The sequence below is a fragment of the Physeter macrocephalus genome, chromosome 2, assembly GCF_002837175.3.
Source record: "Physeter macrocephalus isolate SW-GA chromosome 2, ASM283717v5, whole genome shotgun sequence".
Classification (NCBI taxonomy): domain Eukaryota; kingdom Metazoa; phylum Chordata; class Mammalia; order Artiodactyla; family Physeteridae; genus Physeter; species Physeter macrocephalus.
In genome coordinates, this window is record NC_041215.1 from 130920309 (window position 1) to 130947243 (window position 26935).

Consider the following 26935-nt stretch of genomic DNA (forward strand, 5'->3'; position numbering starts at 1 on the left):
GTGTATACAACATTATAATTCACCTTCTGTATACACAGCAGTATGCTCACCACCAAAACTCTAGTTTCCATCCATCACCATACAGTTGACCCCCCTTTCTCCATTTCACCCTCCCACACACCCCCAGAAGTTACTGTTTTCTCTGTGGTTTTTTTTTTTTTTTTGCTTTGTTTTGCTTGTTCATTAATTTTTTTGTTTTAGTACATATATGAGTGAAATGGTATTTGTGTTTCTCCATCTAACTTATTTCACTTAGCATAATACCCTCAAGGTGTATCCATGTTATTGCAGATGGCAAGATTTCATCCTTTTTTTATGGCTGAATAGTAAGTATTCCATTGTGTGTGTGTGTGTGTGTGTGTGTGTGTGTGTGTGTGTGTGTGTGTCATATCTTTTTTATCCATTCTTCTATTGATGGGCACTTAGGTTGTGTCCATATCTTGGCTGTTGTAAATAATGCTGCTGTGAACATAGAGGTACATATATCTTTTCAAATTAGTGTTTTCATATTCCCAGAAGTGGAATAGCTGGATCATTCTTTGAGGAATCTGCATACTGTTTTCCACAATGGCTACATCCATTTACATTTCGACCAACAGTGTACCAGAGTTTCCTTTTCTCCACATCGTCTCCAACCCTTGTTATTTTTTGCCTTTTTGATAATAGCCATTCTATTGGGTATGAGGTGATATCTTGTCGTTTTGATTGATTTGCATTTACTTAATAATTAGCATTGTTGAACATCTTTTCATGTGCCTGTTGGCCACCTGTATCTTTGGAAAAATATCTATTCAAGTCCTTTGCCTTTTTTAAAATTTAGTCATTTTTTTTTTGTTGGTCAGTTGTAAAAGTTCTTTATATATTTTGGATATGAACCTCTTGTATGATGGATATATGATTTGCAAATATCTTCTCCCATTTGGTAGGTTTTCTTTTCATTGATGGTTTCCTTTGCTGTGGAGAAACTTCTGGTTTGAAGTAGTCCCATTTGCTTATTTTCGCTTTTGTTTCCCTTGTCTGAGGAAACATATCCAGACAGATATTGCTAAAACCAGTGTCGGAAAGCTTACTGCCTGTGTTTTCTTCTAGGAGTCTTACGATTTCATGTCTTACATTCAAGTCTTTAATACATTTTGAGTTAATTTTTGTGTATGCTGTAAGAGAGTGATCTGGTTTCATTCTTTTGCATTTGGCTGTCCAGTTTTCACAACACGGTTTATTGAAGAGACTTTACTTTCTCTACTGTATGCTCTTGGCTCCTTTGTCGTAAATTAGTTGTCTGTATATGTGGGTTTATTTCTGAATGTTCAGTTCTGTTCCATTGATCTGTGTGTCTGTTGTGTCTATTTTTCTGCCGATACCATGCTGCTTTGATTACTACAGCTTTGTAGTATAATTTGAAATCGGAGTGTGACACCTCCAGCTTGGTTCTTTTTTCTCAGGATTTCTTTGGCTATTCCAGGTCTTCTGTATTTACATTTTAAAATTAAGGATTTTTTTTGTTCTATTTCTGTAAAAACAAATGTCATTGGGATTGTGATAGGGATTGCATTGAATCTATAGATTGCTTTAGGTATATGGACATTTTAATATTGTTAATTTTTCTAATTTATGAGCATGAAATGTCTTTCCATTTCTTTGTATTTTCAGTTTCGTTCAACAGTGTCTTATTCAGTTATCAGTATATAGGTCTTTCTCCTCCTTGATTAAACTTACTCCTAGGTATTTTATTCTTTTTGTTGCAATTGTAAATGGGGTTGTTTTCTTAGTTTCTCTTTCTGCTAGTTCATTGTTATTGTATAGAAACGCAGCAGATTTGACAGAGAATCTTGAGAGCAGCAAGAGAAACACAACTCCTCATCATGTACCCAGAGCCACAATAAGATCAACAGCTGATTTGTCATTAGAAACTATGGAGGCCAGAAGGCAGAAGGTTGATACAGTCAAAGTGCTCAAAGAAAAGTCTCAACCAAGAATGCTATATCCAACAAAACTATCCTTCAAAAATGAAGGCAAAATTGAGACATTCACAGATGAAAACTAAGAGAATTTGCTGCTAGCCAGCCTGCCATACAAGAAGTAGTAAAGTGAACCCTTCAGGATGAAGTGAAAGGACACAGTAACTTGAATCCACATGAAAAAATACAGAGCACTGGTAAACATAATTATATAGGTAAATATAAAAGATAGTATAAGTGTATTTTTGTTTCTAACTCTTTTTTTCCTCTTTTTTTCTCCATAAATTTTTTAAATTGAGGTATAGTTGATTTACAATATTATATAAATTTCAGGTTACAACATAGTGATTCACAATTTTTCAAGGTTATACTCCATTTCTAGTTATTATAAAATATTGGCTATATTCTCTGTGCTGTACAATATATCCTTGGAGTTTATTTTATACATAGTAGTTTGTACCTCTTAATCCCCTGCCCCCATCTGGTCCCTCCCCCTTCCCTCTCCCCACTGTAACCACTAGTTTGTTCTCCATATCTGTGAGTCTCTTTTTCGTATATTCACTAGTTTGTTTTATATTTTAGGTTCCACATATAAGTGATATCATACAGTATTTGTCTTTGACTTATTTCACTGAGCATAATACCCTCCAAGTCCATCCGTGTTGTTGCAAATGGCACAATTTCATTCTTTTTTATGGCTGAGTAGTATTCCATTTATTCTTTTTTATTCATTCACCTGTTTATGGACACTTACATTGCTTCCATATCTTGGCTATTGTAAACACTGTTGCTATGAATATTGCAGTGCATATATCTTTTCAAATTAATGTTCATTTTCTTCAGATACATACCCAGGAGTAGAATTGCTAGATCATCTGGTAGTTCTAGTTTTAGTTTTTTGAGGAACCTCCATACTGTTGTCCATAGTGGCTAAACCAATTTACATTCCCACCAACTGTGCACAAGGGTTCCCTTTTCTCCACAACCTTGCCAACATTTGTTATTTGTGGTCTTCAGTAATTCTTAAGATTATGAAGGGATCCAGAAAAATTCTTTATCAGATGAGTTGGAGTTCAGAAAATGTGGTCACAGAACTCTAGACCAGAGGGACCCCACCCTGTGGCCGGAGTCTGCTCTCACCCTGTCCCCAGGGTGGCTAGCTCACCACCCCGTCCCTGGTCTTTTTTCCTCTTATCTGATTTAAAAGACAACTGTACAGTGCAATCATAAATTGGTGTTGATGTGTACACACTATATAAAAATGTAATTTGCATTAAAGTATGTCTTAGTCTGTTCTGGCTGCTATAGCAAATTGCCACCTACTGTTTAAGACTGGGTGGCTTAAACAACAAATCTTTGTTTCTCATAGTTCTGAGACTAGAAGTCCAAGAACAGGGTGCCAGCATGAGCAAGTTCTTGGTAAAGGCCATCATCCCAGCTTATAGACAGCCCTCTTCTCATCGTATCCTCACATAGCAGAGAAAGAGAAAGCAAACTCTCTTCATGTTTCTTCTTATAAGGGCATGAATTTCATTCCTGAAGACTTTGCCTTCATGACCTAATTGCATCCTAAAGACCCATCTTCTCATACCATTACACTCTGTGGGGGTGAGGTAGGATTTCAACATATGAATTGGGGGAGGGGACACAACATATAGGTATGTTTGGCACATACGTAAGCCATACAGAACCATGTCTGGCACACAGTATGTGTATACTAAAGTTGGATATTGTTATGATTATTCTTATTATATATGGCAAATTTCTACCTGTTTAATCAAAAAAAGGGGAAAGACTCAAATTACTAAAATCAGGAAACAAAGAGGGCACATTACTACCAGCCTTACACATTACTACCAACCTTACAGAAATAAAAGGATTATGAAAGTGTACTGTGAATAACTATATGTCAACAAATTAGGTAATTTAGATGAAACTGACAAAGTCCTAGAAAGACACAAACTACTGCAACTGACTCAAGAAGAAATAGTAAATCTGAATAGATATATAACAAGTAAAGAGATTGAATTAATAATCAGAAAGCTATAAAGAAAAGCCCGGGGCCAGATGGCTTCACTGGTTAATTCCATCAAATGTTTAAAGAAAAAATTGCACCAATCCTTTACAAACTGCTCTAAAAAAATACAAGAGGAGGAAACACTGCCAAACTTATTCCATGCGGCCAATATTACCCTGTAGTAAAACCAGGCAACGGCATTACAAGGAAAAAAACTACAGAGCCAATAATTAATGTTCACAAATTGGAAGATTTAGTATTACTCAAGATGGCCGTACTCCCCAATTTGATCTATAGGTTCAACACAGTCCTTATCAAAATCCCAGCTGACTTTTTTTGCAGAAATATACAAACTGATCCTAAAATTCATATGGAAATACAGGGGACCCAGAATAGCCAAAACAATCTTGAGAAAGAAGAGCAAAGTTGGAAGAATCACACTTCCCAATTTCAAAACTTACTACAAAGCTACAGTAATCAAAACTGGTATTGGCATAAGGATAGACATCCAGATAAATGAATTTAAATTGAGAGTCCAAAAATTTATGGTCAATTTGACTTTTTTTTTAATTGAAGTATAGTTGATTTACAATGTTGTATTAGTTTCAGGTATATAGCAAAGTGATTCAGTTATACATTTATGTATATATCTATTCTTTTTCAGATTCTTTTCCATTATAGGTTATTATAAGATATTGGATATAGTTCCCTGTGCTATACAGTAGGTCCTGTTGTTTATCTCTTATATATAGTAGTGTGTATCTGTTAATCCCAAACTCCTAATTTATCCCTCCCCCCCCACGCTTTCCCCTTTGGTAACCGTAAGTTTGCTTTCTGCAGTATTATCTGAGTCTACTTATGTTTTGTAAATAAATTTATACCGTTTTTTTAGATTCCACAGATAAGTGATATGATATTATATTTGTCTTTGTCTATCTGACTTTTTTTTTAGATTCCACAGATAAGTGATATATTATATTTGTCTTTGTCTATCTGACTTTCTTCACTGAGTGTACAATAATCTCTTGGTCCATCCAGGTTGCTGCAAATGGCATTATTTCATTCTTTTTTATGGCTGAGTAATATTCCTCTGTGTGTGTGTGTGTGTGTGTGTGTGTGTGTGTGTGTGTGTGTGTGTGTGTGTACACACATATATATACCACATCTTTATCCATTCATCTGTCAGTGGGCATTTAGGTTGCTTCCGTGGCTTGGCTATTGTACATAGTGCTGCTGTGAGCATTGGGGTGCATATATCTTTCTGAATTAGTTTTTGTCTTTTCCAGATACATGCCCAGGAGTGGGATTACTGGATTATATAGTAACTGTTTTTAGTTTTTTAAGGAACCTCCATAGTGTTCTCCATAGTGGCTGCACCAATTTATATTCCCACCAACAGTGTAGGAGGGTTCCCTTTTCTCCACACTCTCTCCAGCATGTATTATTTGTAGTTTTTTTGATGAAGGCCATTCTCACCTGTGTGAGGTGATAGCTCATTGTAGTTTTGATTTACATTTCTCTAATAATTAGTGATGCTGAGCATCTTTTCATGTGCCTGTTGGCCATCTGTATGTCTTCTTTGGAGAAATGTCTATTTAGGTCCTCTGCCCATTTTTTGAGTGGATTGTTTGTTTTTTTGATATTGAGCTGTATAAGCTGTTTATATATTTTAGAAATTAACCCCTTGTCAGTCACATCGTTTGCAAATATTTTCTCCTATTTTGTATGCTGTCTTTTTTTATAGTTTCCTTTGCTGTGCAAAAGCTTTTAAGTTTAATTAGGTCCCATTTGTGTATTTTTGCTTTTGTTTCCATTACTCTAGGAGATGGATCTAAAAAAAAATTTGCTGTGATTTCTGTCAGAGTGTTCTGCCTGTGTTTTCCTCTAAGCAGTTTTATAGTATCCAGTCTTACATTTAGGTCTTTACTCCATTTTATGGTCGATTGATTTTCTTCAATGGGGAAAGAATAATATTTTCAAGACATGGTGCTTAAGACAAATGGCTATCCATATGCAAAAGAATTAAATTGGATCCCTACCTTACAGCATATATAAAAATTAATTGAAAATGGATCAAAGTCTTAAATGTAAGAGCTAACACCATATAAACCTTATCTGTAAATCTTTATGATCTTGGATTAGGCAGTGTTTTCTCATATGTGACATCTAAAGCAGAAGCAACCCCAAAAAAAGATAAATTGGACTTAATCAAGTTAAAAACTTTTGTGTTACAAAAGACACTATCAATAAAGTGGAAAAAAAAAACCCAGAGAATAGAAAATATTTTCAAATCACATACCTGATGACTTATACCCAAATACATTTTTTAAAACTCTTAAAAAATGATTTTTAAAAAATGTATTTTTTAAATGGGCAAAGGATTTGAATAGACATTTCTCCAAAGAAGATTTACAAATGGCCAAAAGCACATGAAAATATGCTCAACATCATTCATCATTAGGGAAATGGAAATCAGAGCCACAAGGAGATACTTCATAATACCCTAGGATGGCTATAATCAAAAAGACAACAGGTTTGTAGGTTAAAGTTAGCAAGGATATGGAGAAATTGGAAGCCACATATAGTACTGGTAGGAATGTAAAGTGTTGCAGCCTCTATGGAAACCAGTTTGGCAGTTCCTTGAAAAGTTAAATGTAGACTTATATGACCCAGCAATTCCACTCCTTAGTATATGCCTAAGAGAATGAAAACTATGTCCACACAAACACTTGTACACTAATGTTTATATCAGCTTTATACATAATAGCCAAAAGGTAGAAACAACTCAAATGTCCATCAAGTGGTGGATGGATAAACAAAATGTGATATGCACAATGCAGTATTATTGAGCTGAAAGAAATGACATACTGATATATACTCCACTGTGTCTGAAACTTAAAAACCTTATCCTAAGTGAAAAAAGCCAGACGCAGAAGGCCACATAATGTATGGTTCTGTTTATTTGAGATGTCCAGAATAGACAAATCCATACAGACAGAAGTTGCTTTAGCAGTTGTAGGAGCTGGGAGTGGGGGATGGAGAATGACGGCTAGCAGGTGCAGAGTTTCTTTTACATTGATGAGTGTGTTCTTGAATTAGATAGTAGAGGTGGCTGCACAACTTTGTGTGTATGCTAAAAAAAAAAAATCACTGAATTGTATACTTTAAAAGAGTTCTTTTATGTTATGTGAATTATATCTCAATTTTTAAAAAAAGGAAGAAAAGACTGCCTCTGTGTGTGCAGTGAAGAAAGGGGTGCCCCCTGACTCATTCCCTCCAGAACACTCAATGGTAGGGTCATCAGATCCTTCCTCAGACATTGCATTTGAAAGAGGCAGCTTTAGCGTTGTTGTTGTTTTTTTTTAATATTTATTTATTTCATTTTTTATTTTTTGGCTACGTCGTGTCTTAGTTGTGGCACACGGGATCTTCTTTGTGGCATGTGGGATCTTTCGTTGTGGTGCGCGGGCTCCAGAGCACGCAGGCTCTTCATTGTGGTGTGCGGGCTTCTCTCTAGTTGCGGCGTGTGGGCTCTGTAGTTGTGGCATGTGGGCTCCAGAGTGCATGGGCTCTGTAGTTTGTGGCACTTGGGCTCAGTAGGTGCAGTGCACAGGCTTAGTTGCCCCATAGCACGTGGGATCTTATTTCCCCGACCAGGGATCAAACCTGCGTCCCCTGCGTTGGAAGGCAGATTCTTAACCACTGGACCACCAGGGAAGTCCCAGCAGCTTTAGTTTTGAAAATGGGTGGCATTCCTACTCTGTTTCCTGTCCATCTTAAAAGATGTCTTATAGAGAGCATGGAACATTTGGCAGCTGGAAGTGTCCCATTGCCTCTGTCTTCCATTGTCACTAGCCTTCTCAGAAAACAGAATGTCATATATCTTATTCTCTGCTTAGAGAGTGTGAACTTTCTCTCTAACGTATAAGGCATTAATAAATCTAAACCATGTAGCTATAAAAAGCTCTTCCCATATGTTGATTATATTGCAGAATTTGGGCTGGAGCATTCCAGTTAAGCATGAAATAGTACCACTATAATCTGGAGCCATATATTTCCAAAAGGCAGGAAGTCCTTTGGTGAACATGGGTATTTTCTGTTGGATAAAAGATTGATCTCCATTTGGTCCTTTAGAAGGTTCAAATAAACTTTTAGACCATGGAGTATTAGGATAGTGGCCATGTTACTCTGTTCTTGGATGAATATTGGTATTAAAAGAAGGGTCCATTCATAAAATGGCTTTTCTTCAAGGAAAGCAAGCTTTTTAAGTGAAAGGGTTATAGATTAACGTGTATGAATATGTATTGAGAGAAGGGAAGTAGTTTAGAAATTCATGAAGGCACACCAGTTTTATAGCGTGGCAGAGCAGAGTTCTGATGAGTAAAAATTAGATTAGGTTGAACTGCAGAGATGCTTATACATATATGAATCATTTGCCTAACGTGCTTGGGCTTCTTTTCCTTCCCAGTAATGTGCTTTGGTAGAAATATGTTTTTTCCAGATGTTCCCTTCACTGTTGACTGATTTAATTACAGAGAGCAGCTTTCCATTTCCTTTGACACAGGCAAGCAAATAGAATAAGATTAGCACACCAGAGATGGGCAGACAGTTTGATTTTTGAATTTACCTTTCGCTAATATGTTTGGGAGAGGGCTTAATAGAATTGCGTCTACACTCTACTTCCCTTTTGTTTCCAGTCTAGTTTTTCACTGTCTCGCATCACAAGGATTTGTAGATTATAGTGAAAAACACTCAGATATTTGTGATACTTATATTGCTCTATCATTCTGAAATTGCTGGAGAAAAATTGGCTTTTCATTTCTAGATTGTCACTGGTGTCCAAAATGATGGTTTTCTCACAAATGATAAAGTATCTGTTAGACTAGTGTGCGTCTCAAACTTTAACATGCATATAAATCACCTGAGGATATTGTTAAAATACAAATTCAGAGATCTAAAGCGGGGCCAAGTTTTCTGCATTTCTAACAAGCTCCAAGGTAATGAGGATGCTACTGGTCCAGGACCACACACTGAGTAGAAAGGCATTAGACTACCATCTTTGGAGAGTAAACATTCTCCCTGCAGTCCAACTGAGGCTAGTACAGTGCTGAGAAATACTTCTTAAATTGGGATGCATCATCCAAACAGCAACACCACACGTTCTACCATCCAGAGCCACTGGGTTAAATTTGCATGTACTCCTATAGATTACAGTTATCTTTATCCTTTCTTATGCACATTGGCAATGATGTCCTCATTCAGTCCTCAGACTAACCTGAAGGAATAGATCAGGAAGATTTTATTAGCCCCTTCTTATGTTTGAACAGTTTAGTTAAGTCACTAGTGTAGCATCACACAGGCACAAATGCCCAAGTTTCCTGACTCTCATCTAGGAAAGTGTAGTTCCATCCCAGTTCTTTATTTCCAGATCATTCTAGTAGCCTTGAGGTACCATTTAACAGATATGCACTCAAGATTCTGGAGCATTCTGGAAATATGAGTGGAGCCTGTGCTTCTTCATTCCTTGCTCTGTTTAATAGCTGTCCATTGGAGGCATCATCATTCTGAAGGATACCAGTGAAGACATTGAAGAGCTGGTGGAACCTGTGGCAGCCCATGGCCCAAAAATTGAGGAGGAGGAACAAGAGCCAGAACCCCCAGAACCATTTGAGTATATTGATGACTAAGGACCAGAGGTGTGTGTGGAACAAAATTGTATATCAAGGGAAATCTCTTAGTCGGTTCTTCACAAATGTTTTATACAGAGACATGGTCTCACTTTTTCCCTTTTGTACTTAATCCCTGTTTACCTAAACGGTATTAAAATTTACCCTTCTTTGACTTCTTCGTGAGTATGGAATATACCAATTCCTTTTTCCTTCTTTGACTCTGTACCCTCTAGTGTTCTACCAGTGCTATTCAAAGTGGCCGGACTGCAAACTGATTTCATAGGTCCATGACGAAGTAGGGAGCTTGCTCCAGAATGTAACTCAATGCTTCTCTCATCAAAAAAGCCTTGCTACCCACTAACCCCAAAAAAGTCAGCTGAACTGACAGCTCAGTGATGGAGGTGATTTCCATCTTGATGTAAGCTCCCTGTTGTGGATCAGTTATAGTTTGTGGATGGGCACTGGTCCGTAGATCACACTTTGAGTAGCACAGGTCTAAATTCCTCACTGATTCTTCTCTCTCTCCCTTTCCTTCGGCAATACTTTTGGCACTAAAAGCCTTACCGTTCATTTATTCGAGAAGCTATTTATTGAACATCTAATATGTATAAGACATAGTGCTTATAGGTACTTTGGGGTCAGTTAGACTGTAACACAAAGCTTTGTCCAGTTGAAAAAGATTATTATTATGCCAGTGTCCTAACAATGTTGAAGGGGGTTTTTAGATGCAAAAGATTGCAATTTCACGAAATTGTCATTCTGTTTCCTCCAATTTTTTTTGAATGGTCATCACGTATCTGAAGATGCATATAAACTGTATAATCAAGGTTCTCTAATTCCACCCTACTACAAGTACGTTGTCAAACAAATATGAATTTATTCTACTCTTTAAAGAAAGTAAGATCAGTATCATTTATTACATTAGGACAAAAGAAAAATACATTTGAAATGTCAAGTTGCAAATCTAGCGCTGTGAGTGTTACACACTAAGTAGCAATTAATGAAAGCTTTTATAGAAATCTCAGGTAAATGTTAAGGCAGAAACCCTGCTATTAGTAGAAAAATATATTCAAACCTCCAAGAGACAGTTTGGAGATTTATAACTTCCCTTCCTGCTTTTGAAAATTGTCTTCCAGCTCTTGATGGTTTCCTAAGCTTTACCCAACCAGCACATGACAATATTAATACCAATACCCTGAGCTCTCAGTCTGTGTGCAGAACTGAACTCACATAAGCCCTCTTCAGCCTTTCACAATACCTTACTGAAAACCCCCGATTAAGTCTTTCAAGACAGTTAACTACAAAATGGCTTAGAAGTTTTCAGTTGGAAATTGGATTCTTGTTAGTTTTTTTTTTTTGTATTTATTTATTTATCTATTTACTTTCGTATTTGTTTATTTAGTCTGCGCCGGGTCTTAGTTGCGGCACGCGGGATTTTAGTTGCGGCACGCAGATTTGAGTTGCGGCATGCAGGATCTTTTAGTTGCAGCATGCGGACTTCTTAGTTGCAGCATGCGGACTCTTAGTTGCGGTATGCATGCAGGATCTAGTCCCCGACCAGGGATCGAACCCTGGCCCCCTGCATTGGGAGCGTGGAGTCTTACCCACTGGACCACCAGGGAAGTTCCCCTTGTTCGTTTTTAAAAGGGTAAAATATCCAGTCAAATGAGAATTTGAAAACTATAGTCTGTCTTAGCACAAACTGTCATATTAGGACTGCATCAGCAGGGGTAGGGGCTAGTTTGTTTTTTTTTGTTTGTTGTTTTGTTTTTTTATTTTGGGTGTTTTTTTGTTTTTTGTTTTTTTGCCGCACTGTGCAACATGTGGGATTCTAGTTCTCCAACCAGCGATCGAACCCATTACCCCTGCAGTGGAAGCGTGGAGTCTTAACCACTGGACCACCAGGGAAGTCTATAGGCTAGTTTTAGACTTCAACATCTAGTAGTTTGTTTGGGGTTTTTTTAATGTTTTTAAAATAAAGAATAACCCTAGCTTCTCCCACTCCCGCCTTCCCCAGGATCTTATTGCTCACCTGAAGAAGATTGTCCAGGCTCATATTGGAAACGCCTGTGAGGAAGTTCATGCTGAGACCTGCTATTCACTGCATGTATCATTGCCTCTGTGCTGACCTTGTGTCCAAGTCTTTGGTTGAAGAGATGGTATATGACTATTTAGTGTTCTCTTTCACACAGCTTGGTTTTCAAATAAATATATTAAGATCTTCAGATGGACAAGGACTTCTTGTTTGTTTTTCAGCCTGGATTTTAAATAAATGGATCTAGTACTCTTTCCTCCCACCATGAAACGCCTAAACCCAAAGAGCTAAATCTTTGATTGCTAGGATGAATATGCATGACTTTAATATTGGTGAAAGAGTTAAACTATTTTATAGATTATTTGAAAAATAATGGAAAAAATAAGAGAGAAAAACAACCACCCTTGTTTATTACTCCAAGAATTCTCTGCATTTTTATTAATGGGATTCAGGGTGTAGGGTGGCATCACTTATTGAGGAAGTCCCTTTAATGATCCAAGGGAAATGTAGTCTGTTTAGGCAGCTCAGAAGCTTTTTTTTTTTTTAAAATAAGCTTTGCTTATTGTTTCCTGCTTTTGATCCTGTTAAGGACAATAGATATAAATTATTTCAATTTCTTTAGGCACAAGATCTAATAATGTACTCTTTTTTTTCTCCTTTTCTGACTTTTTTTTTCATGGTTTTTTTTTTTATTGAGGTATAACTTAAAGGTAATAAAAAATGCAGACATTTGGTTATGTAGGGTCTTTTTTAGTTGTGGCATGTGCCTTGGCCTTCAACTATTAAAGTAAAAGTAGGTAGTTTCCAACAGTTATACACAAATAGTTCTTTATTCCAACCTTGATTCTTCCACTTCTTAATTTAAGATATAGCCTTCTGAGTCTGAAAAAAAAAAAGAAAACAACTATTTTTAGAGGAAACAAACTCCTGGGTAGATCAGCTCTATCCATTCATCTACCACAGCTTTGTTGTTAGGTCCAGGTCTAAAGGTTACTGATCCCAAAGGATGGCTCCACTCATTGGTTAATTTCATTGTATCCCCTCCTTTGTAAATTCCTTGTTTCCTCAGTATCAGATGATTCTCTAAAAGAGATTATCTCATTTCCTAGCCTCTCATTAGCTATGTCCTTCCTGTTCAACCTCTTAACATTGCTTGCATTTCAGACACGGTTATCTCTTACATTTCCCTTAATATATGAAATGTTTAAAAAACAGAAGTCTGTCAGTGATGTCACTGTCCAGAATTGAGTAGTCTGGGAGAAGTGGTACATTCATGGGTCTCTGGCCAAAGTTAATAAATTCTTTCTGAAATAGTGGATTGAACTTCAGGGATTAGTCAACACTAGCTCCTGGTAAGAAGTGCAATTTAGAATTTGTATCTTGGTCTTAAATCTTAAGGTTATAGCTTTTAAAAATGCGAGCTTATTAAAGTAAAATGGCCACTTGGGTCAGATTATGATGAGATTGTATCTCTGTTCCTGATTTTTTTTTTCCTAGAAGATTTCCTAAGATACGCATAGCACCGAGATAACTAAGGCGCAAAGAACTCTAAAGTGATATAGAGTAGAGTGAAATAAAGTCACGTATGAAAACAGGACAGGAGCTAGAATTGACACATTGAATAGAAGAAACAGAAGGGAGAATGGCAGCAATTACTGCCAGTGTTGTCATTGGGGCACACTGTTTCAGAGTTGAAGGCAAGGGGGGTGCACATCCAACCACTCCCTGGGCATCCCTATTTGGGCTGCCTCACAGGCACTTCAAGCCAAATAAGCAAAGCATGTCCAGCCTCTTCTGCTCCCCCTTGAGGCTAATTACAACCCCTCGATCTGGTGATCCACCCAGAAATCCAGAAGGGCTTCACCCTTGACTCAGTTTAGCCTCTCAAGTATCTCTCCAGTTCATCCACCCTCCTTCCCCAGTGTTCACTGCCCATAGTTTAAGTACTTAACTGTCTGTCTGCCTCCAGACTTGGCCCACTCTACTCCATTCTCCAAACTGATCTTTCTAAATTGCAAACCATATTAGTCTCCTGCTTAAAGTCTCTCAGTGGTTCTTTGTTGAATAATGTGCAGATCCTTTTCTGTGTGTACAAGGTTGTCCAAGGCATTAGCTGCTGCTCACCTCTCCAGCCTCCCATCTCTTCACTCTCCTCCCACCTCACACTCAGAACCACTTTCACTTCCTTCAAAGATCCATTGAAGGGGTTTGTTGTGGAAAGCCGAAGTGTTGTCTCATTTATGATGAAGATAATAAGGAGGCTGGGGAGAGGACTGAGACAAAGCCACAAGAGCTTCTTTGCCCAAGCTCAGCTTCTTCTCATCATCTCAGGCCAGTTAGAGATAACTGGCTTTTGCACGTACTATTCCTTCTCCCTGCAATACCCTTCTCTCTTTATTCCCGCCTCCCCCTCAAGGTCTGGTGAATCTACTAGTCACTTCTTTTTTTTTTCTTTTTTTATTGGAGTATAATTGCTTTACAATGTTGTGTTAGTTTCTGCTGTACAGTGAAGTGAATTAGTTATATGTATACATTCTACTAGTTAGTTCTTTAGGTCTCAATTTAAAGAGACTTCTTCTAAGAAACCCTCCCCAGTTTCCCCCACCAGAGCTGGACTAGGTCCTCTGCTTCCCCAGCGCCCAGTATTGCCCCGGTTGTCCTTATCACACCTTATTGTCATTCATTGCCCAGTTGACTTGCCTATCTTCCCCCACTTTTGTCTTGCTCACCATTATAACCCTAGCGCACAATGTATGATCATATATTCTTGGACTCTGTATTGTCGAGAATGGTGAGAGCCACGACTGAGCACTAAGTACCCCCGGGACAGAATCCATGAGGACAGACGAGGAGATAATCCAAACGCCTTCTCATTTCTTTCCTGCAGTGATTAAACGATCCTTCTAAGGACTGTTTTTCAATTGGTTTTACTCTTGGAGAGCCCTGGCTTTTCTTTGTGTACGTATATGTGCAAGATGGTGTGTCTGAAATCTCTAACTGGCCTGAGATGATGAGGAGAAGCTGAGCTTGGGCAAAGAAGCTCTTGTGGCTTTGTCTCAGTCCTCTCCCCAACCCTCCTTATTATCTTCATCATAAATGAGACAACACTCTGGCTTTGCACGGCAAATCCCTTAGAAGTTGCTTAGCTTGATTGTTTCTAGAGCTCAAGTTCCTTTTCTACGCTCTCATTTTTTACGATTAAGAACTGGAAGGGAGGGCCCTTCCAAACCGAGCTGCATAATGGGAAGGTCGTAGACTCTGGCTTCAGTCTTTGGTTCAGATCCTGATCTTGTCCCTTAGTGGTTTCCTCATTTGTACACAGGAAATAATGTTTACCTCAAGGTTGGGGGATTAAATGATAATGGCTGATTATTACATGCTTACTACATGCTAGATACTAAGAATCACATGTGTTGACTTATTCCTCACGACAACCCTGTGAGCTAGATGCTGTTATCTTGAGATAATCTATCTAGGTTAAAGAACCTAGCACTAACGTATTCACTAAATTTTAGTTGAATCAGAACGGTATGGTCTAACCCCTCATTTTACACATGAGGGCACTTATAAGAGTGAAGTGACTGGTTGACATTAAGCACCATGTTTACAGTTGTGTTTCCAGTTCATCTTTCCACAGAGCTGGTCTCTGGCCTATTAGTTTTCTGGGCATGTTTGATCCAGAGGGCAACAGACCTCCAAATAGCCATTTTTCTGGCTATTCTACTTCCATACTCTGCTCCAAGTTTGTGTCTTCTTCCTCTATACTCTTAAGCCAGTACGCCTTTTCAGAAAGGGATTGTCAATAAAATCATTATTTCCAAACACCCGTTGCCTCTACAACACAGCCCATTGCTGATGGCATTTCCCGTCTGTCTGCTGGGATCTGGGCAGTTCCTTTGGTGCATGCACTCAGTGATTGCCAAATCAGTGAGTTATTTATAATAAAATTGCATCCGGCAGACAATTACCTTCAGAGATCCTGGGCATTACACAGAGCTGTGACTTGGCAAATAGTTGGACAGAGATAAAAGAGTTTCCCATCACGTTGTATTCCCACGACCTGGTGTGAGCAGCCTCTGACTCGTGCCATGATCTTTTCTCAGAAGCCCTGATTCATGTTCTAAAGATGTAAGAGGGTTATAAGCATACAAGGCTTTCTGCTTATGCTGGGTATGAACTAGCCTCTCCAAAATAAGGAGTAAGCATATCCCTTCCTTTGTTCCTGGATTAGAAGCCTGGTGGGGGTATTCAATCAGTCTCTCCTCTGAGCAACTCCCAGGCGTGTATGATGATATACATGGTTGGCAGGTAATTCGTTGTTCTCCAGTGATTTCCTGTGTGTATGGGATTTTTACCGCCCAGCCAGTTTATAGATAAGCTCCTTAAGAGCAAGCCCCAACATATCCCCCAGAGTCCCTGTCACAGTGTTTGAAACATAATGCCTATTGGCTCCAGGTTAAATAATTGGGGAGTCTGGTGATACACTTGACCCTGATTTATTTTTCTCCATGGCACTTAGAACCACCTTGCATGTCATATGTTCCCTTATTGTCTGTATCCCCCGCTTAGTGTGTAAACGTCCTGAGGACGGGGAGCTTGTTTTTGATGATGGATGTATTCCTAGTGCCTAGAGCAGTTCCTGGCTCATCGTAGGCTCCCAGTAAGTATTAGATGGACAGACGGACAGGTAGATGGACAGACAGATGGTCAGACAGATGGCTGGACCGATGATAGCGCCAGCATGTATTTAGCTTCTGTGTGCTAGGCACTCTGTTCGGCGCTTTATTCACATTACCATTTTCCATCCTCACAATTCTATTGTGAGCCAAGTATTACTATCCCATTGTACACAAAATGGGACTTAGGGAGGATGAGGGTATACAGAGTAAGTTATGAAACTGGAATTCAAACCCAGGTTTGACTACAAAACCTGATTCTTTTGCTTCTGCTTATTTTAGCCGCCATGGCAGTGACTTGACAGAGCTGGAGTCCGACTCAGAAATCAGCCAGTTTAGCTGGCACTCAGGTGATCCTGATAGAGATGATCCTGAGACCACACTGAGAAACACTGTCCTACCCAAAGCTGCCTCCACACTTGGGTCCCCTTGGCGTTTAGACGGGGTGTGGATACGGGGATAGTGAGGACCCCAGAACCCCTCCAACGGCACAGCCATCGGCAAAAGCCCTCCGTGTAAGACAGATGTCTCCAGCAGCAATGCGGGACATACCTGGAGGCAGAATTATTCCCCAGAGGAAAGGTCCCCAGAAACCAGATCAGTGGACCAAGTGGCAGGAAGTGAGAGTGCTGTCCTGCTGAGGCCCCTTGGCCAGGTCTCGCTTGTCGTACATGTGGTACATGGCAGCAGGCCTGCTGGCTTCCCTAACTCCAGGCTCGCCTGTGCTCACCATGGCTGTTGCGGCTCACCAGCAAAAAGGACTTTGGGTTGCCTCACCCTGGTAACAGCCCACCTACCGAGATGCTTCGCTCTCTTCCCCAGAGCCCTGCGGTGGGCGTACCGAGGAGCAGGGGCGGCCACGATGCACCGCTTCCGCTGGGAAGCGCCCCACCGGAGCCCCCAGCCTGAGACCTTCTGCGGCTCGCAGTGACCCAGGGAGATGCAAGCACGTCGCCTTGCCCGTGCAGACAGTGCCTGTGAGCGGATGCCAGTCAGTCCTTGCCCTGGAAACTCCAGGCCCCAAGCCAGCCCCACAGAGGCCTGGACACAGGTGCCTCGGCCTTTCCTCTCGTCAGGGTTCTCGGGGGGCTGTGTCCACGCAGTCCAGTAGCACCTCAGCCCAGCCGGCAGCGCGCTCAAGCAGGGCGGGCAGGGCTAAATTCCCCGTCAGCAGGCAAAAGTGCGTGCTGGAGCCAGCGGGGTAGAAGCCCAGGAAGAAATAATTCCATTTTTCTTAGAATAATTTGATCAACATATATTTGCAATTAAAAGTCTTTTTGGGGAAAATGAACACGTTGTTAGACCTCCCTACATTTATTCTGTGGCTTAGAAATGTCTTTCTTTTTAATGGGGGCAACGGGGCCGGGGGAGGCACCATAATCTTTTCAGTGCTTAGAGCCTTTAAAGGTCCTAATCTGTCCTTAACAGGGACATGTAATCTGTGCTTAGTCCCTGAACATTCTCAAGCCACTGACTGGTTCGAGACAAAGTCACGCTCTGGCAGTGGAGCTGATACTAATAAGGAATATGGAAAAGCATCACATCTGAGGGGAAAGCCAGTGTGACCAAACCAAACCGTGGAAATTAAATCCATAGATGACTGGCCTTAGCTCACATTTCTGTACCACGTTAGAGAAGGTCGAGGGAGCTCATTCACTCCTGTGTTCACCCATTCTCCAGTGAGCTGCTATAACGTTTGCAAACCAGCCACCATTTGCATTCCTTCTGGGAACTGATGTCTGTGCCTTCGTTCTTCCCTGAGGGAACTGCTGACCTCCTAGCTCAGCCCAGCTGCCGGTGGTCAGCACACTCCACCCGCAGGCCTCGGTGACGGGTTCAGGGAGGAGCACGCAGCCCCTCAGGCCAATCTGAGAAGACAAGACCAATTCTGGGACCTCTGTTCCAACTACTGGGGGCCACTCTCTCTTCTACTTTTGACGCGCCCTAAAGCTGAGCCTCGCTCCGCCAAGAGCCTGAACGCGATGCCGACCCAGAGGACCCCGAGCTCAGAGGCGGGTCCTGACAGCATCGCACAAGCTCCCAATCCAGCTGGGTCTCTCCCTCCAGACTGTGAAGTTCCATGAGTGACAAGTTCTCTTATTTTTTTAAGCAAAACACAAGGCACTTAGAGTTGAATTTCTGGCATTTGATACCAAAAGACTACTTCAAGAAGAACCGTTAAAGAGGGGTGCCACGGGCTAAACTGTGTCCCCTCAAAGTTCATATATTGAAGTCCTAACCTTACCTCAGAATATGACTGTATGTGGAGATAGGGCCTGTCAAGAGGTGGTGAAGTTAAGGTGAAATCATATGGGTGGGCCCTAATCCTATGACTAGTGTCCTTACAAGACAGACAACACACAGACCAAGGGGCAACCGTGTAAGGACAGGGCAAGAGGGAGGCCATCTGCAAGCTGCAGAGAGAGGCTTCAGAAGAAACTAAACCTGCCAACACTTGATCTTGGCTTTCCAGCCTCCAGAACTGTAATAAAGTAAAATTCTGCTGTTTAAGCCACCCGGTGTCTAGTATTTTGTATGGCAGCCCTAGCAAATTAACACAGAGGGTGTACTAGGGGACAGATGAGGTGACTGAATTGGTGGGCGGGGGGGCGGTCAGAGGAAACCACTGCAGTCTTCCACCAGGGAGATGAGGCTTGAGCGAAGCAGGAGGCAGAAGCAATAAAGAGAAGAACGTGGATCTGAGAGAAATTTTAGGCCAAATTGAACAACTCGGTCACTGAGGATGACGAAGTGGGGGCAGGGATATCAAGCTTTTTGCTGGAGCCTGATGGTGTCATGTCCTCCAGCAGAGGGAGTGAGGTCAGAGACACCAAGTGGGGACCGTGAACTATACCTGTGTTTGTCCTCACTGTGTCCCTTACCTCTGCCCACACGGGGTCATTAGCCCCCGGGTCTGGGCTTGGTGGATTCATGTTCATCTCCCCTCCACCCTCACAGCCTGAAGCTGCAGTTCCGAGGAGTGAGGCGTAACTGCCCCTGGAAGGGAGGCATTTCCCACATCGGTAGGGTGGAGGCAGTTTTAGTTCCCACAATGACTGGGGAACCCAACGGGTGTTCCTGGCGGGAGCCCACCATGCTGGACGTCTTGCCGCGCGTGGCTCGGTCTGGTCCAGAACTTTACTAAGAGCTGCTCATCCTTTTGCACTACCCAGTCGCCACCATCACACCCCTGCGCCAGTCTGCACGGCAGCAACTGCCTGAGGCCACATGCATCAGACTGCTTTCTGTCTTCCTGTGTAGTCGGCCCAAGTGCTTACATATGGAAAAATACATTATTTTTTAATAAATTGCATTATCATGATTATTTTAAAATCAGGTGGGTGAGGAGGTTATATTAGCTGGGAATTTCATTTGAGGATAGGAAAGAGGATATTACAAAGCATGTGATGGAGGGGGAGCCTGAGAAGGTGGAGACTCAACACCCAGGGTAGCGGCGCAGCCTCCATGGAGAGCGACCCTGAGGCCTCCCCGCCTGCTCTTCCCAGCAGGCCAGGCCTCTGCGCAGCCTCTACCCTATAAGGCCATGTGAGGGCCGAGCAGGCAGAAGAAATAAGTGGGCTCCCCTAGCAGGGGCCTGCAGCTCTCACAGCTTCCTGGAGGAGAGGGGGGCTCCCAGAGCCCCCCACTGCCCCCCGAGAGGGCTTGGGCTGCCCCGTGCCCCCTGCCCCCCAGAGCCCCGATTAGAGGATCCGGACTGAGCCGGACTTTCAAGGGCAAGTAGAGAACGTTACCTGTCTACAGCCCCTGTTACTTCCTCCAGAGAGGTGCACACACATTTCCAAAGGACAGATGGTTCTAGAAAATGGGAGGCAGGCATACCAGGGTCCTGAGGGCTCTTGGAGCCAGGATGATAGAAAACTGTCCCTTGTCTTGGCTCCTTCCCCAGACCTGTGTGCTGGGTTCGGCACTGCTGGGGGAAATGGCAAAAGGCCTGCCTGCACGATTGTGTGGCCACAGCTGGCCTGGCCCGAGACCTGGCTTTCCAAAGACCTGGATAGCTTAGACGCAAGGGCTTTGGGGTTCAAAGCAAGGCCTGGACACTGGGGAGCAGGGCCACCATGGTGCACCACCATCAAGGGTGACCCCTGGAGGCAGCGGTGCGTTAGCCAGCACCCCAGGGCTAGCACCCAGCCCCCTTGGAAGGCAGAGCACTGAGACCTTGGGTTCTCATCTGCTCCTCACCCACCCTTACCCCAAAGGACGTATCCAGATATTTCTTCCAAACAAATCCAGTGCTCAGCCTACGAGAAAATCTGGAGAAGGAAATTTCCTTCATCTCCATACAAACGGCACCCGTCACCCTCCTAGCCTGGCCTTCATTGTTAGGCTTCACCCCTCACAGCCCAGCTGGGAAACCTTCCAACAGAGCGTCTCCTCCTCTGCCCCCACCGGCCAACAGGCCCAGAGCAAAGGTGCTGCTACCTCTTAAGTGGCTGTGGCTTCCCAGCCCGGGAGCTCGAAGGGGTGGATGGAGGCTCACCTCACAGCAGAAGGTCCCCCTCCCATGGACTTCTCTCACTCTCCAGAGTTTTCTCATGTGATCCCTATGGTCACATAGGGCCTATGGTCACTGCAGTCCCAAAGATCTGTGACTCTGAGGTGGGACCCTGCTGCTAAGAGCTGGCCAGCTGGCCAAGCCTCAGACTGTTGCAGAGTTTGATGATACTGCCCCTCCCGTTCCTTCCTGGATGTGCTCAGCTCCTGCAGGCTGACCTCTACCCCTGCAGGTTGACCTCCATCAGGACTATCCCAGGCTCTCAGCTGGGCCATATTTGCCTGAACCCTAGCGATGGACAGAGTTCAGATCATTTTCCCTGGACAGCTTCTCAGCCCCTCCTCAAAGCAAATACTCGCGGCGGGGCGGGGGGGGGGCGGGGGCGGGGGTTGCCTTAGCTCCATTTACCAGAAACTTCTGAGCCTGGACAAGATGCCGCCACACTGTAGCTGCTCCAACATCTCTGCCTACTTTAGCACCTCCCCCAAGGATCTCGGCAGGCCCTGCCGGGACGCCTACAGAGGAGGACGAGGCCACTCCCCTGTCCCAGCGGGAGGGAGGAGGAGGTCACAGAGCTGGACGCTGGGGCAGTGTCTGTGTCCCCTCTCCCCTCCTCCATGCTAGGGAGCTCCGCCTCACGCCCACCGGCAGGGAGGCTGGGAGGCAGCCAGCCCTGCCCAGGGAGCCCGTGGGAGTCCAGACTCTTCCTTGTGGGTAATCAACTCGAACATGCTCAGCACAGAAGCAGCCTTCATCTTATACACACAAAGCCATTTTAAAGAGTCAAGGATAGGGTGCAGCCAGGCCTCAGGAGCGAGGGGAACCAGACCCTCGGGCCCCAGACTCCAGGGAGAGCGCTCCCACAGGGCTTCGCTCGTCCTCCCTGCCCCTCCGCCCAGGTCGCGGGCCCGGCCACGGCCACGGGGAGAGCGGGCCTCCAGTCCCCGCCCCACACACAGCCCGTGGCAGAGCCCAGGGGAGAGAGACAGAAGCCGAGAACCGAAGGCACTGCTGGGGTCCTCCTTCCCGCTCTGCCTGAGGGAGGCGGGCTGCGCCTGACTTCCCTGTGACGGGAGCCGGGAAAAGTCGCTTTTGGCTGAAGCTGTTTCAAGACAGGTTTCTGTCACTGGACGTGAAGGAGTCCTCTGCGTCCCTGGCGCGACTTCGTAAGGAGTTGAGGCCGGGAGGAAAAGGGACAGGGCCAGAGAGCTTGTAATGAGGAAAGGCGGGGCTGGCCTGGGCTGCTGTGCCCCGGGCCGCTGCAGTGGCTCTGCCCCGACTTCCTTCCCAGGGTCAGGGCTGGGGGCCGGCGGTGGGAGGAAAACAGTGCCGCCCGGGCCGCCCGGGTGGGGTCTGTCTCCGCTCCAGAGCGCGTGTGATTTCTGGGAACCGCTCTGCACTCTGACCGCCGGGCTGGCACAGCCAGAGTCCAGGTTCCTGGAAGTGACCGCGGGAGAAGGCGCGGGTGCGCCTGGGGCCCGACAGGAGCCGAATTTCCGCCGGGGCGGAGCCCAGGTCAGGTCCGACGGCTGCTGTCTTAAGCTCTACCCAGGACCCGCGCTGACCCCATCCTTCCCAGGCCCGAGGTCACTGCAGTGACGCCCCCCCCCCCCCGCCCAAGATTAGGGCCGAATTTCCGCCGGGGCGGAGCCCAGGTCAGGTCCGACGGCTGCTGTCTTAAGCTCTACCCAGGACCCGCGCTGACCCCATCCTTCCCAGGCCCGAGGTCACTGCAGTGACGCCCCCCCCACCCCCCGCCCAAGATTAGGGTCACTGGGTGAAAACTCCGTGGGCGCCTTGCTTGCTTCCTCTCGGGGCGGAGCGGCTGCGTTGGCGGCCGCGGCTCCACCTGGTCCCCGCGCCAGCCAGCCGGACGCGCGGGCGGGCGGCGGGCGCAGATCCGGCCTCGCAGAGCCCAGCTCCCCGCGCCGGGGCCCGGGGGATGCTCGCTCCCGCTCCCGCCCCCGCCCAGAGCCCGCGCAACCCGAGACCTTCAAGTCCAGCGGCCCCCACACTTGGAGCGCCCATCAGTCCCAATCGCCTAGATTGCTGGGCCCCACCCAGCGTTTCTGATTCGGCAGGTCTGGGTGGGGCCTGAGAATGTGCATTTCTAACAAGCTCCCAGATGCTGCTGCGGCAGCTGATTTGGGGACCACACATGGGAAAGCCAGTGGGCCATCCTCCCAAATTCTCTCCTCACCGGCCATAGTTTCGCTTTTGGCTTCAGATGTCTATTAGCAGTAAAAGGCTTCATCCAGGGCCAGCAAGGAGTTCTACGTCTTACCCTTGACCTCAGGTTCAACTGAGCTCATGGGACATTCATTATAGGTTGGGAGAGGGGTGAAAAGGGAGACTCAGCGTTACTATGTGCATCTTCTACCATCAGGAATTATTCTTTTCATTGTCACGATTAACCAACTATTTATTTAGCAGCCCAGTTGTCCCTGTCTCACACACACCCTCTCAAGTCCATACGTAGGTCTCACCGTGAAAAGAGTAGTCATGATGTAAAGTTGGTTTGGGGCAAGTGGATCGCTGCTTAGGCTGAGACAACAACGAGGCCAGGAAATGCTTAGGGACAGGGTTGGCGGCACAGCTGAAGAGGTTCCTTGTGAGCCATGCCTTGCTGGTCCTCAAGATGTGTCAACCTGCGAGAAAACCACCAAATTCGGTCACTGTAGCATCTACTCTTCAGTTCAGACCAACGTATTGCCCTCTGTGCTTGCCCTTTGGGAAGGCCATTTTAAGGTCTGGATCTTTTTGCCAACCTCATCCAGGCCACAGAACTACTGGGTGCTGTGATGTGACTCACATCCCTGGAAATAAATTGTTTAACAAGAAACAAAATTTTAAGCTATTTTCAGTTGATTTAACGTATAGAAATTACGTCTGTAACAGTCAGACTTCTTTTGGTTGCGAGTGACAGAAACTCAATTTGAACCAGTTTAAATGAAAATGATGGTTGATTGGAAGAATGCTGGCATGGGTGGGGGAGCAGTGCTTATGCAATGGATGGAGTGAGGGCTGCTCCAGGGAACTCAAGAGCCTGGGACCAAGGATCTGATGCCCCCAACATGCTCTTTTGGCATCTCTCTAGGTAACAGCTTCATTTTCTCTGGCCTTCCCATGTGATGCAGAACACGGCAGTAGGCTGCTCTGGAGTCTCATTTTACAATGAACTGACCACACTTCAACAGAAAAATCCCAGGGAAAGACTTTCATTGGATCAGCTTGGATCACATGCCTATCCTGGACCAATCACTTGTCAGAAGGATGGGGCAATATTGGTCCAGATTGGGCTGTCATGCCCATCCCTGTGGTCAGGGGTCGGGGTGTGGGGTGCATTTCTAGAAGGGAGGGGATGCTGCGCAAATCCTGCTCATCAGGCAGATGCACTTGTAAGTGACCCATCCTGATCATGAGGCAAATGCACTTGTAAGAAAAAGTAAAGCAGGAGTGGTCTTTTCGTCTGTTTTTGTTTTTTTCTTTGGCAGTGTTGCGCAGCATGCGGGATCTTAGTTCCCTGACCAGGGATTGAAACCCGTGTCCCCTGCAGTGGAAGGGCAGAGTCCTAACCACTGGACCACCAGGGAATTCCCTGGAGTGGCTTTTATTGTAGTTAAGAGCCTAGGGTTCAAAGGCACAAGGTCTTGTGTTCAGTTCTGGTTCTACCACTCCCTAGCTATGTGAATTTGGAGGAATTTCTTAACCTCTTTGTGTTATTCATCTTGTCAAAGACAAAAGCTGGACGAGGAGGTTGATTTTATTCAGGCTATTGCAATAGGTAGAGCACACCAGGTCAGACATCAGAGTGTCTCCACAGGGTGGTTTTACCTTGGACTCGTAGAGGGAGGGCTAGACAGGTTACAAGTAGGATGATTTACAGCTGGGATGATTTTGCCATCAGGGGAAATCTCAGTCAATTAGCTGAACAGGACATGCTTATCTCTGTATCTAACTAGTTTCAGGGGGGCACAAACAGTTCTTATCTCAGCTAATCAACCGCGAGACAAAGAACAGGGATTTGGAAGGTCTGTGTCTGGCCTGGTGAGCAGGTTCAAGCAAAAGGGGAAAGGTCTATGTTTGGCCTCGTCACAGGTAAGCAAGGGCATCATCCATGAATCTTATAGGAGTCATGAAGAAGAGTGGATGGTGAGCCTTAGCTAAGTCACAAGAGGAAGGGTAGTTCTTTTTGGTAAGCCCCTTCCCAGAACACAAAAGGGTGGGGGGATTTATTAACCATCACTGCTTCCCAGGAGCAGAGGGCAGGTAAAGTACAACATGGTTAATCTGTAAACCCCTGAAAATATTACCCATCTCATAGATGTGGTGTGAGGATTACATACAAGTGGGCACTCATAGGGTTGCCATATTTAGCAAATAAAAATACAGGAAATATAATGTCCTATATGCACAATACAATAAGGCAATATTGGGGATATACTTATACTAAAAACTTATCTGAAATTAAAACTTAATTGGTTGTCCTGTATTTTGTCTGGCACACAGTGAGTTGACGATAGATGTGAACTTTTATCATTATGATCAGTGAGGTTTATTTTCAATTCATATTACCTGGACAGGGTGTCTCTTCCTGCTAAATACAACCCTTCTTTGAAAACACTCTCAGATCTCAAAAGAGCACTGTCAGGCCTGGGGCCTGGGGAGATGGCCACAGACCATCTTAGGGCTTCTTCAAAGGCAAGCATATCTACCTTCTACATGCCCTCTTCCCTGTCTCTGGCCTTGGTGGTCTCCACCTTCTTGGAAGCATGGGGATGGAAACATGGAGATCTGGTCCTCAATGCCGGGTGGGGAGAGATTTTCTCCATCTCTAGCCAACTCCCCAGCCTCCAGCCCAGAGTTGGGCGACTCGCAGGTGCTCTTTCAGTGCTGGTGAACTTCAGTTCAAAAGCACCACGCGCAAGGAGAGGGGTGATTTGTGCTCCTGTTTTACTTTTTTAAAACCCACATTTCACGTGGGGAAAAAAAAGTTTCTCTAAAATCCCTGGAAACTGCTACAGTGGGGTGGAACCCTGGTGCCTGGAGCTTTAAGGCTTATCTTGGGCTACATTGTTGGCTCTAAATTGACCCTGGGTCGCTCCTGTAAAATGGGAATAACGACGCCTATCTTTTTCCGCGCGCACCACGCTGTAATCTCTTGACGGTTTTGTTTCCAGCCTGGTCGGGCTCATCCCCAGAGCCAGGCACAACGCCAGGCGCAATATTTGTGGAAATGAACCAATGGGAAGTTGTGGAGAGGAGGACGGGTGACGCAGCCCTGCATCGTGCAACCCGCAGCGGACTCTGAACTGCGAGCTGCGACTTCACTTCCGCCGCCTGGAAGCCCCGGGGCTTAGCCCCCCAGGCTCCGCCGTTTGTCCCAGGATGCTCCGCGCAGGTCGCGTCCGGTGATTGGCTGCGCTGCTCCACGTGGTGCCAGGCAGGCGGCGGCGGTTGCCGGGGCGACGGCTGGACAAGGGGCTGCCGGGCAGGGTAGGCGCGTGTGCCCGCGTCAGAGCAGCAGGTAAGCTCGTCCCCCGACGCGGCCGGGCCACCCCCGAGCCCGCCGTCCCCGGGCGGGGAGGAGTGGTGATGGGCCAGAGGGCCGAGGCTCTGCTGAGCCCTCTCCCCAGAGGAAAACCCCGACGCGCCAACTCATAAGCCGCTGCCGCATGACCCCACTTTTCGACTGCTGTCCTGGACTTTGTGGGCCCGAGGCGGCTGCCTGGATATCCCGAGGACAGGCCCAGCTGCTTCCCACAAGTAGTCCCTGATCTCTGCTTCAGTGAGCCAAGCTTGAAGGGGGCTCCTTGTCGTCCAGCTGGGGAGTGGCGGCACGAGAGGGCGGCCTGGGGCTTTTAGATCCATCCCTTCCGTTATCTCCATCAGCTAACCGCTCTCCCCAGGCACCCAGGTTGAGTCCAGACTTCATCCAATCTAAGCAAAACCAGGATGCTTCCTATTCAGATTCGTCTTCCATACAAATCCCATAGTCTTCCCCTTATTCAACCAGCTCGTAGGCCCTAAATCCCAATTATATAGAAATCAGAAGCTGCCACTG

The 26935-nt window shown here is 44.9% G+C and overlaps 2 protein-coding genes and 1 long non-coding RNA gene across 3 annotated transcripts in view; all 3 read left to right on the forward strand.

Moving 5' to 3' along the window:
• The window catches only part of PSMD1 (proteasome 26S subunit, non-ATPase 1), a 106839-nt gene extending 94970 nt beyond the window's left edge, over positions 1–11869 (forward strand). Inside the window, exons 23-24 of the mRNA XM_024124467.3 lie at positions 9516–9671; positions 11662–11869. Of these exons, the coding sequence (XP_023980235.1) occupies positions 9516–9662 (147 nt within the window). The 3' untranslated portion in view covers positions 9663–9671; positions 11662–11869. The remainder of the gene's footprint in view (positions 1–9515; positions 9672–11661) is intronic.
• Positions 292–4675, forward strand: LOC114484697 (uncharacterized). Its single transcript, XR_003677879.2, has 2 exons — positions 292–326; positions 1804–4675. It is a non-coding gene; the product is annotated as an uncharacterized lncRNA (long non-coding RNA).
• A 10081-nt stretch (positions 11870–21950) lies between the features above and the next one.
• The window catches only part of ARMC9 (armadillo repeat containing 9), a 151857-nt gene continuing 146872 nt past the window's right edge, over positions 21951–26935 (forward strand). The window contains exons 1-2 of the mRNA XM_028482596.2: positions 21951–22037; positions 26052–26398. The gene's annotated coding sequence lies outside the window, so the exon portion shown is untranslated. The remainder of the gene's footprint in view (positions 22038–26051; positions 26399–26935) is intronic.